We start from the raw sequence: 12,583 nt of genomic DNA on the forward strand, positions 1-12,583 counted from the left end.
GTGAATTTGTGCTTGTAAATGATGTTTTGGAGACTGGGTGGACTTCAGAGCGTTTAATCCATGGTTTCCATTTTAAAGGAGTAGTTCAACATTTTAGGATGAAAGCGTATTCCTTTTCTTCATGAGATAAGAGGATAGATACTGTATGACTGCTATGCCTTCCTTTTTTATTGTGTCTGCCTGTTTTATTCATCGAGTGTATAAAAAGATGGATGACATGACACCTCCTTAAAAGTGAAGACAAAACATGTCGAGCGCCCCCTGCTGACTGGCTGCAGTATAGCTCATAAAGCCCGCCTCCTCCATGTTAACAGATGGGACATGAGTCAAACTATAAAATCAAAATACACGTCAAATACATTTTTCTCAAACATGGTTTCTGTCATTAAAGTTAGTTCTTATCATGCTGATTTACAGCCAAGTATTCATTTTTCTGACAAGTTTATTTTTAATTAGATATTTGATGCTGTAAAAATGATGATTGACAGCTCTGTTGACAAATACGGCTCCTGCAGCCGATCTGTTCCTGATTAGCAGAGTAGAGGAGGAACCGTGAGAGGAAACACTTTCATACAATGGGAGCAGATGGAGACGCCTCGTCCATCTATATATACAGTCATTGGTTTTCTTCCTACATTGTTGTGTATTTTATTGTTGGGCTTTTATGTTTTGTCAGACAGTCAATCAGACTTTATTTGTGTAGCACTTTTCATACATCTAAAGTGAAGCACAACAAAGTGCTTAACACAGACAGAAAATAAATAATAACAAAATGAAAACAATCAGCATCCCCAGCACTTAAAAGTACTATACAAATAATTTTTATTAACTTTTTATTAACTTTACTTTTTACTTTACTACTTTGTTATCATTATTATTATTATTATTACTATTATTATTATTATTATTAATGACTCTTTTGTCTCTGTGCCGAATATGAGGCTAACTCTTGCAGCTGGCTCAATTAGCTTAGCATAAGGTCTTACAGTGAAACAGCTCTTCTGGCTCTGTCTAAAGGTTACAAAACCCAACAACAAAGCTCACTAGTAAGAACTTTATTTGCTATTTAAACTGTATAATGGTGATATGATTCTTGTTTTAGTGTGGATTTACCAAACAAGAATTGCTAGACAACCAGCAGACTCTTCAGGATGTCACTTAAACCCCATAAATATCAAAGTGTCTCATTGTACAGATTAAACAGAGAGGATGGAACATGTTGCTCACTGTTTGAAGCTGTTTTTAGGCAGATTCTAACAGTCAAACTTGTCAAACTTGGACTTTTATGTCTTAACAACTCAAATATTTTGCCAACAATTTCATCAATAATTAATAATGAATGAATAATAAAACTAATGCAGCTAAGTGAAGTTCACCAGCAGAGCAGAGTTAACATAAAGGATAAACAACTGCAGAAATAAAGGAGCAGTACTGCCTCTCTTACCCGTGCTCCGTGCCACAGAGGGAGCGCAGACTGAGGTACCAGGTGCCTGTTTGTGGGTAGGGGATCCTCAGCTTGGTGATGTTAGCGGAGGCGTTCACAGTGAGGAAGAACCCCGACGCTGATTCTGCAGAAAGAAACAAACTTAAAGAGATGTACAGATATACAACAAAAAGTTGCATTTTTGGTCTTTTTGTAATGTAATTAAACTTTAAAATTGTTGTAATCCCAACACACTGAGTTGTTAAAGTTTTAGTCCAAATACAAATACTGAAAGAAGTTGAAATAAAGCGTTTCAAACAGAAGTCGAAGCGTTAATTAAGGTGTAAGCACAAAGGTGAAGTTGAAGAATAAAAGTGTTAAAAGGAGTTATAGATTCGCTTGAAGTTCAAACACTGAAAGGAGTTTGAATGTCAGCCACGTGTGTGATAAATTGACCTTAAACTGTCAGCTGAAGTGAAAGTCCTGAAAGAAATCAGAGCTCCTTCAAGTGATTAAACTGGAAGATTTTGTCAGTTGAAGTGTGAGCTGAAGTTTAAGCAAACAGTTGGAGTTAATTGTGTATGATAGTCCTGGTTTGGGGAGTTAAAAGAGCTGAAAAGGGGGTTTATCTTGTCCAGAAGTGAGTCTGAGGGTCACAGTAATATGAATGTTTCGTAAAAGTTGGGTTTGACGTACCTGATTCACATTTCAGCGATGAGTTCTCCCGTAAGAAGAGAGGCATCCCGTGGTTCAGGCAGCCGAACACGGTGACATTAGCTCCTTTCAGCGTCGACTGCAGGAGGACACATAAGCAAATGTCATTCATCCGTCCAACCATCAACCATCTGCTGCTCCGTCCCGCTGAGCTAACGCCGTTAGCACAGGTTTCATTTCTCCCGTCAGCTGAGAGAGTAAACTTTAAAACTAACAAATCAAGTGAAACTGCTCTCGCTCTGTCAGCCCGGGGCACCTAATGAAGATGTTGGCAGTTTATCTCCTTAAAGCATCAATTATACATTAACACGCTCATGCATTAAAAAAAATCCAGGAGAATTATTCAAGCGTGGGGAGCTGCATATGCTTACACAAATTGGCTCACTCTGCAGAGGGGTGAAAGGAGAGCACTACAGTCCAATTTGGTGTATCAGTAAAAGAAAAAAACAGGAGAACAACCAGCAGCCAGAAATTACTGCAAGTGTTCAGAAAGCATCAGTGTGCATTCAGGCATCAAATTTGACACTTTCAAAACTCCTCCTAATTTATTCACAGCTGCTCTGTTTTGGGGAATGAAGAGGAGGTGCAGCAGCAGAACTATTGTGAAAATTGTCCAATTAAGTTACCTGAAACTGCCAGTCAAGCACAGTAAAAGTCGTTCTTTTTTAGATTAAACTTTACAGAACAAGATGTACCACGGTACGCACATTCGCTTTGAGTGCACAGGGAACTGTGCCTGGTATAAGGATAACTTTAGGCAATTATTTCCTGGATAAATAAGACTTCTTCAGCCCCTCCAGCACAGAATGAACATTATGTATATGCAGGGAGCTGGCAAAGTCTTTGATTAATGCAATGACTCAACAAACAGTTTGCCAGGTGCTGAGATTTCAGGCTTCCTAAATTCACCATCTGGTCGGTACCCTCTTGGTAGTAAGACTCAATCACGCCCACTGGCATTTCAAGATACTCCCCTCCCTCCCTCCCTCCTATCCCCCTCCAGACTCTCTGCTACAGTTTCAAGATGAAGTTTGAGTGAAAAACGCTCAAGGATGGATTACCAGAAGGGCCCACAAGAGCCGGGGGCCCTAATGGGGTCAGGAGGCCCCCAAACAGAGACTCTTGACTCGCAGGCTGAAGTGTTATCAACAGTTCTGGTTGGTAAATTAAAGGGCTCTTTGATGAATTACCACATATTTTGGCATAGAATGGTATTTCCCAGTCAGATGTACCTAAAAACTTGGGTAATCCTTGTCTGTCGTGTAACCATGAGTTCTACATGGTAGTTTTTTATTGAATTTTTGTTTACATCAGGACGGATTGCTATGAAATTAGGAATACACATTCATGGTTTCCAGAGTATGAACTGTGGCTTTGATCTCCTGGCTTTTCATAACGGTGCCAAATATCATGCAGCAACCTTCTGAGCTGAAAATTAAGACGCAAGTGCCGTAAACTGCAGTTCCTCGATTGGCCACTTGTGGCTGGCTCTAAAGCTGAGTCCGTCGAAACAGAGGCCCATGGTAAAATGCCTGACTTTATAGGAGGTTTCCAGCCTGGAACAAAAACGAGCTTAGGCCTCTGTAGCATTAGCTTTAGCTGTAGCTCGGGGTCAATTTTAATGACTTACTTAGCAAGGTCTAAAGTTGAACATAATTGAGGGCGTGGTCTGTTAGCTTTCTGCCAGGCTTCACGTCAGCTTTTTATTCTGTCCAGGGTTCCCAACAAAACCCTGGCCAGGCTCCAGTATGTACTTAACTCAGCTGCCAGGGTTCTTACCCGCACCAAACCCTGGCAGCACATCACCCCCACCCTCATCCACCTTCACTGGCTCCCTGTCAAGTCCCGCATCACCTACAAAACATTCCTCCTCACATACAAATCCCTCCATGGTCTGGCACCCCAGTACCTCACTGACCTCCTCCATCACTACACCCAGTCAAGGACCCTCCGTTCATCTACCTCCGGCCAGCTTTCCATTCCTCACAACAGGTTGCGGACCTTCAGGGATCGAGCGTTCAGTGTAGCAGCCCCCACCCTCTGGAATGCTCTCCCTCCCGACCTCCACAATGTTCCCACACTGGACTCTTTCAAAAAACTCCCCAAAACCCATCTATTCAACACAGCCTACAGCCTTTAACACCAGTCATTTAATGTACTGTGTCTAGTCTGTTTGTGAGTGTTCTGTGTTCCTCCTTGTAAAGCGACCTTGGGTCCCATGAAAGGCACTATAAAAATTAAAGTTATTATTATTATTATTATTATTATTATTTAACTATCCGCTTGTTAAGTCTGATGTCACATCTGACATGAATCCATTTCCAGATCCAAAAACTCCTTCAGTCACTATTAAACAACCTAGTAAACACGAGCGGAACCTGTGAATCTCTTCACAATCACTTTGGTGTGTTTTAGAGTAAAATTGGAACTAAATACATTCAATTCTAACAGAGTTGTGAGTTTAGCTGTTCCCCCTGCTGTGAACCATAGACTAAATAGCTGTGAACCCACTTCTTCGTGTTTTGGTTGCCAACCATTTCTTCGCTTTTAAGCTAAGGTTAGCTGATGGTAGCGTCCACCGGTAAAAGCCAAACATAGTTTCGCCTCACATCTATTTTTACCACCTGTTATAACAAACACGTCAGAGACACATGACAAACACATGGAGATCAATAAAAACACAGCTGAAGGTGTATTTTAGACTCAGAACAGTTACAACAGGAAGGAACACAGCACTGCGGCATGTTGTAAATAGGAGACATTGTTGTGGCTTGGACCTGGAAACAGTCTAATACAGAGGTTTGACGTCACCACAGATAGCCCGCTAGGTAAGCCATCCAGTCATCCAAAGCCACACTTAAAGTTACAGTGGATACAGGTTTGCTAATGTTGCCCAAGAGACACAAAACACTGTTTCTCTGTACAAGGAAGGTTTTTGTTCAGGTCTATACCCAAGGAATCACTGTCCCATAATCTGTACATGCAACAATCAAGCCCAGAAAGCCACAACAACAGTATTGTTATGGGCGTTTTCAAAGACTTCCCTATTAAGCCTGCATGAGTGAGAAACAACTGAATGAGAAGAGACAGAAGATAAGTTGCCTGAGAGAAACCGGCCCTCCTCCTGGCCCAGATAAAGCTCTACAGAGTGACTCATGACCTCTTTCAGGACTTCATTGTGTTTCTCGCTCAACGTAATTTGCCTACCTGCCACCTTTTTGAAACTGAGCCAAAAAAAACAAAAACCAAAAAACAGGAAATAGATTTTCTTTTCCTGTGCTGCAAAATCTCATTACTTATTCCTCCTGGCACATAGAAAATCGTGTGTGATAAGATCAGTGTTCATGAGGAGGCACGGAGGAGAAATCCAGCCAAAAATATCAATATACCAATAAGAATGAATAAAACTGCCTATTCTCACTTTAACTGATATGCCAGGGGTATCAATAAGTGTGTTATGGATATGATGTGATATCATTGCTCTCAACACAATGGATATAGCCTGAAAACCTTTTTACTCCAATTCACCTCAAAATCCCCAAAATGAGATTAAGAGCCAGAGGGACACGAGGATCTTTAAATGGTTTACACAGATCACAACTTCAGGCTGAGTGTGTTTAAATGGTGTGTATCTCATTAGTGAGGCTCTGACAGGATGCCATTCTAAGCAACAACCCCCTACGACTGAAAATAATACACATTTATCAGGCGGCTTAAGGCTGCAGAGGTTAGCGCTGTCGCCGCACAGCTAGAAGGTTCCTGGTTTGAATCTCAGTTTAGGCGTAGGGGGCTTTTCAATGAGGAGTTTGCATGTTCCTCCTGTGCATGTGTGGGTTCCCTCCAGGTATTCCCGCTTCCTCCCACAGTCCAAAGACATGCTCGTTAGGTTCACTGGTGACTTGATAAGAGGTGTCTGTATGTGTGAGCGTGAATGTTGCCTGTCTCATGTGATTGACCGTCGATCAGTCCACGGTGTAACCCCACCTCTCGCCCAATGACAGCTGGGAGTGTGGAGTGTCTATTAATAATTTTATGGAAAAATAATGATTTTTTTACAATAGCTTCCATGTCATGTGACCTATTGTTCTCAAATCAATATCAGATGTTAATACTCACAAAAATTTAAACGAACCCCTTAAGGAAGGGTATCCACTTAGCTCATTGAACAGAGCACCTGCCTGTCCCTTGCATCAGAGATTGCTGCTTCGATTCCAACCTCTCGCACACAATCTATAGTATTCCTCTTTACAATACAGTCATTTAGCCCTTCAAAACTACATAAGATTCAGAATTCCAAACAATCACCCAAAGAAAAGTCATCCAGCATTTCCAATTCCACCAGCCATTTAACAATACAATTATGCACAACCACAATGATTTGAAAACTCCAAATAAACCCTTGAATGCAGGGTAATCAGCTCAATGGATAGAATACCTGGCCGTTGAATCAAAAGCCTGTTTCACACTGCGGTTCCGCCTCAGCGCTGTAACGAAGCTCCGTCCTCATGCTACCTTTATCATTTTACATTGGACCAAGCAACGCCGGCATAAAGCCACAACCAGTGTGTGTTTTTAAATAGCGTTCCTGCATTGCGGAAGCAAAACGTCCGCAAGGTGTAAACAAACAGCGTGTGCTTCAAATACACACGCACTGCGTTGTTCAGCCCTGCCGGCTTACACAAACGCCGTTGAGCCTCTGTTACGCCTCTGTTATACCCCCGATGTCGGCTCAGAGGGGGAACGACTTCGCCCTACCATTACGCCTCCATGAGTTTTACATAGAAGACAAAACGGAACAGAGGTGTAATAATCCCGCCTTGAACTGGCAGTGTAAAAAGGGCTTATGAGTACGTTCAGACACTGGTTCGAATCCAGCCCCTGGCAAAACAAACGATAACCTGGCACTTGATTTTCTTTAAATGATCCTAATGTAATGGAAAATAGATATACAGTGCATGAACAAGTAAGTACTGCAGAGCGGCAGGATGGTGTAATTGTTAGAACCACTGACTTGCAGGTAGAAGCTTCTGGGTTTGGAAGCCGGCTGGGGGGCTCTCTGTGTAGAGCTTGCTTGTTCTCAATGTGTATCCATGGATACAGGGTAGTTCAAGCGGCAAGATGGATGGATAGGTGTCTTAGGTGAAGCTATTTTTATGATGTGTATGCATCTGCTTACCGTTTAATAAACTAATCGACAAAGGCAAACTATGTCGCCAAAACAGGTTAAAGGGTTTATTTCCGCATGTAATAATTCAGGTTATTTGAACTGTATTGACAAAAATCATTTTGCCTCAGCCTTCAAAATGTTGATCTCCAATTGCTCATATTGGTCACATGTAACTTGTCCACGATCAACAGGAAAGTCAAATTAAGGAACAAAGATGCTCTCAGGATGAAAATGACTCTTTGGTGATGTTTGATGCTTTCCCAATCTATCACTGAACCGTTCACATGCTGCAGGTAACTCTTTTATCCTGAGTGTGTGGAGCTCAAATTAAGATTTCACTGATACATTTTCTGTCTCAATCCTTCTTCCAGCTCTCATATAATTTCCCCTGACCGCTCCTCCGCACTCTGCATCTGTGCCGCCCATTAACCTGTGATTACAACCTTTGTGATGTAAGAGCACTGTTGTTAATCTCATTCTTCTTGTGCCCCCTTTTAAATTAATGTCCAGGATTTTAATGTTAATTTAGTTTGGGGGTTTATTTATTGCTTTGACTCAGAAAGCACTTTGTTACAATGATGCGAATAAGTTACATTAATCACGTTTAATATCGTGATTTATGTGCCGGATCCATTATGCAACTGTTAGTCAGGATTGTGGAACGTGAGTGGCAGAGGGATAAATCACTCAGAAGGTGCCGTCTTCCAGCAACGTGATGCTCGAGGTTACAGACGGAAACAAACAACTGTAGGAAAATATCCATCTTCCAAACGGTTGTTGTTGTTCTGTTTTCACTGATGATTTTTATATTCATTTGTGTATTAAAAAGGCAGACAGAAAAACTTTTGAAGAAGGCCGTTGTATCTCTGTTGTGTGCTCAGGTGGCTTCGCTATATTTCCCAGGAGTTACACTGACAAGTGCCAGCAGGAAACAATGCCAACTAATGCAGACACATTGAAGAAGCTGGCATGAGAACCATACGCCGCACATCCCAGAGTACAGAGTCATTAAAATAGACTTATGAAGAGTTTTAATTTTGCTGAATAAAATATCAAACTGTCTTGTTTTTGGCATTATATTTAAAAAAAAAAAAAAGGTTTTGTAAGAATCTCGCCCTCCAAATCTATCAATTAAACTTCTTTTCTCTTTTGGCTTCAGTGCAATATTTTCTGATCAAATCTCGTTTCACATAAGTGACATTTTACATGAATAAATAGAAGAACAAATAAAGAATAAGACAGTGGCTATGTTCAAAATGCCATACTATACTAGCAGAAGGTACTGATTTGGCCAAAATGTAGTATGTAGTGTGCAAAATATGCCAAAAATACCCGGGTGTCGTACTGATTCAGAAAAAATCTACAGTATGCATCGGACCAGTCTACCTCGCCTACTGTATCCCACAATGCAAAGCGCTGGAACATCACAACGGCAGTTGAAATGGCAGATGGCAGCAGAAGAGCAGGAGGGGGCGCTATAGCTAAAGAAGCAGCTTTTTGCTGTTGGCGGGGGAATTGTTTACTTCTGCTTTCCAAAACCGGAAACTGGCACCTGGTGTAGCATGCTGCAAAATAAATTAATAATAAAAATAATAAACAGCTCCGCACTACATACAGTAGTTCCGCCGAACGCAGTATGTAGTATGTATAATAAAGTATATAGTATGGCATTTTGAACACAGCTTGTAAAATAACCAGACGGACGGTGCACTAATGCAGGCATTTGCAGATCTAATCTTAACCAAAAGGCTACACTTTTTTTGTTATTGATGGAAAGAAGAAAAAGGTGGCAGGTAAAAAAAAAGACAAGTGTCCTCCAGAGGTCCAGAGTGTCCTCCAATGTATTTGAAGCGTACTTTTGTGTGCAGGGACAGAACCGCTCCAATGTTATTCAATGCTGCAGTCTCCACCAGCTGCGTGTGCTGCGTGGCAGGTGGGCGTAATACGCGAGTAATTTTCCGCTGCTCCGTTTGTGTTACGTGTCACGTCTATTTCTCCCCGCTGCGCGTCAGTGAAGCGGAGAAAGCCATTGACTTCTGTGTAAATACATGCCCACAACCAAGGAATCCATGTTAAACGATCTGATCTCTTCATTTTGGCCAACTTCGATTTCAGTTTCCTGCTGAAGTTATTGATAGACTAGATGAGCAGGTGAGATTAATTAGAAAGTACGTACATCTGGGTATACCTATCCTATTAATTCATTCTCATTTGACTTCTACATCCTACATTAATGCAGAATTTATGCACAATTTAGAAATGTTGCTGGCTAACTTTGAGACTCATCTTTGCTGTTGTTGCAGCCGGTGTAGATTGCAAAATAGATGCTGCCGTGTCGCGCACGTTTGTCTGAAGCTACAGTGTCGGTGTAGATTCCCAGTTAGACACATGTTTAGACATCAGGAAGGAAACAGCCCAGGTGGTTCTGGTATCTGATTCGGATGCCTCCTGTGGGCCTTCCTCTGGAGGTTTTGGGGCACTTCCAACTCAGGAGGCCTGAGGTAAACACGCTAGAGGGGTTGACAAGGGGGGGGTCCCCAGGAGGAGGTGACACCAGTGTGGTATTACTGTGAAAAACAAGTGTCATATAAAAGCTTATAAGGCATACACCGATGCTGTCTCAGACTTACACACATTACACTGATCACAGCTTCTTCCTCAGCATGAGCCATACCTAAAGAAAACTTAAAAATGGATCTAAAGCGATTAAAGCAATCCACTGCCAGCTGAGGTATCAGTGCGAGTAAAATCCAGACGCATCCCTTTCACAATCTTTCACACAGAGTGATGCGAGGCCGACAAGCAGCTCCAGCTATTGTCTCCTAAAGCCCTGCAAATCTGCAACAGTCCCCCACCGGCAGCGGCTGACTGGATTCTGCGCCTGTGACAAGCAAGTGACAGATCTGCGCAGAGGGGGGAGAAATCTGTCCATAGAATAATACAGTATGACAGTGTCTCTGCGGAGAACGTCTCACTGCTAATACCACAAGCCTTCTGTGAGGTGAGACTTGACACCAGCCCGTCGTATCAGCGCAGCATCCGAGCAATGAATCAATAAGCCATCAAATTAACTACAGCCAATTATTCTCATTTCCTTAAAAGTCAAATATTGGTGCTCTTCTCTGACATTTCGGGAAATAAGGCTGTTTGTTATCTCACCAGCGGTTAGATGAGAAGATTGATTATCAATTTCATCTGCGTGTGTTCAGCGGAGATGAAAGATGTGTTTAGCCGAGCTTATCACAAAGTGTGGAAACAGGGACCTCGCTCTCTCTCTCTCTCCCGGCTGTCAGAGTCTTATCCTGATGCTGATCTGAATCATCCCCAAGGAGCATCAACCTGCACTTTCTCTCTCTCTCTCTCTCTCTCTCTCTTTGTCTCTTGTGTTTGTGTGGTCCTCTTTCCAGGTCCCTTAGCCCCTCACATTCAACATGTATCTTTAATTTTTTCTTCATAAAATGTATCAAGTGTGTCTTTGGTGGTGCCAAATGTCTGTCTGTGCCAATGACTGTATATATAGATCGACGACGAGTCTCCATCTGCTATCATTGTATGAAATTGAAGCTAAAATAGCCCCAGTGATGGGCGCTGTCATCTTGCAATTGTGACGTCATTTGGAGCCAGAGCTGCGCAGTAGAGATCGGCGGGTGGAGCCGCTGTAGCCACTTCTGCTAACCAAAACACACACTTAACTTACCGAAAAAACCCAGCAAGGATTCTGCACGTCGGCGTATTTAACAGCAGAACAGCTTCTTTGTGTTGGTCTAAGGTTAACGTTCACAGATATGTAAACTTCAATGACTGTAGTGATTGTTTTAGTTACGTCTCCTCTCACCGTTCCTCCTCCACTCTGCTAATCCGGAACAAACCAGCTGCAGGAGCCGTATTTGTCAACAGATCTGTCAATCATCCTTTTACAGCATCAAATTAAAAATAAACTTGTACATAAATCAACATGATAAGAAGTAACTATAATGACAGAAACCATGTTTGAGAAACATTTATTTGGCATGTATTTTGATTTAATAGTTTGACTCATGTCTTATCTGTTAACATGGAGGAGGCGGGCTTTATGAGCTATACTGCAGCCAGCCAGCAGGGGGCGCTAGAGATGTTTGGCTTTACTGTCATGTCGTCCATCTTTTTATACAGGCTATGGTCTGTGCTGTGAGAGGAGTCCCTGCTCTGTTTTATTGTTTTTTTCACCAGTTGAAGGGTATTTTTTGGGACGCTGTCCTTATTCGAACAAAAGGTCAAAGTTCTGTCATCTGTTACGGGCTGAACCCCTTTGTGGCCAATTGTGATTTTGGGCTACACAAATAAAACTGACCTGGTTTGCCTTGGATAAACTGCATAGAGGCTGCATGAGAACACCTTCAAACCTGTCATTTTTATATGTCTGGCTGCAACAAACAAAGCATTTTTATTAGTAATGATTCTCATGTTATTATCTTGAACGATAGATGTATACTTTGTCTGTTAAATCTCTTAAAATACTACAGAAAATTATCCATCACAGGTTCCAAGAGCCCAATTTGACATTCATTTCAGATGTATTCATTTTGTCCAACAGTACACACTCTTAGGAAGTTTTATATCAAAGAAAAGTGACGAAAACCTGCAAGTATTCACATTTTAAATGGTCCATTCAGATTTTTGGCATTACTCCATCGATTTATTGACGTGTCCTTTCAGCTCTGTGTATCCGCTGTATATTGATGCATGTTAAGAGCAATTATAATCTGTATCGAAGCTTTTAAGTGACTATTAGCTAAGTTTATGGGCTCACTGCAGAGGAAGTGCTGCATGCAACTTCACTTACCCTGACTCTGCACACTTCCCTAACTCTTTGATGTTTTGATGGCGACTCTGCTGGCAAAGAAGTCAACATGTAAATAGGTCATTTTAAAATTAAGAGAGTCGTCAACAAAACAGTCCCACCGCAGAGTCTGTTCACTCGCTATTTTGGAGCTTGTTGGAAGGGAGTGTTTTTCCTCCTTTCTGTGGCTATAAATATCTTTGACCAACATCTTTTCTGAATGCAGAGAGATGAAACAGATATCAATCCAACTCCCACAGAGAGAGCGAAAAAAGCATATTTCCCAAAAATGTCAGGATATTTCTTTGAACTGAGCAATCAAAGACATTTGTCAGTGTTTTAAACTTCACACTGAACTTGTTTCAATGCGGGCTGGCTTGTTTTCTATTAGGAGTGAAGTGTTTAAAAGTCCATCTGCCAGGCTTTAACTCTCCCGTCTGTGGCTCCTTTCAGACCTCCC

At 41.8% G+C, this 12,583-nt stretch overlaps 1 protein-coding gene across 1 annotated transcript in view; it reads right to left on the reverse strand.

Annotated features, from left to right (window-relative positions):
• tmem8b (transmembrane protein 8B) overlaps nt 1-12,583 on the reverse strand; it is a 34,079-nt gene that overhangs the window by 17,084 nt on the left and 4,412 nt on the right. Inside the window, exons 3-4 of the mRNA XM_069683116.1 lie at nt 2,120-2,216; nt 1,445-1,568 (exon numbers count right to left, since the gene is read on the reverse strand). Coding sequence (XP_069539217.1) covers nt 1,445-1,568; nt 2,120-2,216 — 221 coding nt within the window. The remainder of the gene's footprint in view (nt 1-1,444; nt 1,569-2,119; nt 2,217-12,583) is intronic.

Source organism: Semicossyphus pulcher, unplaced genomic scaffold (genome assembly GCF_022749685.1).
Source record: "Semicossyphus pulcher isolate SPU_LCO1_2020_fin unplaced genomic scaffold, fSemPul1.0.p SCAF_6, whole genome shotgun sequence".
Lineage (NCBI taxonomy): Eukaryota > Metazoa > Chordata > Actinopteri > Labriformes > Labridae > Semicossyphus > Semicossyphus pulcher.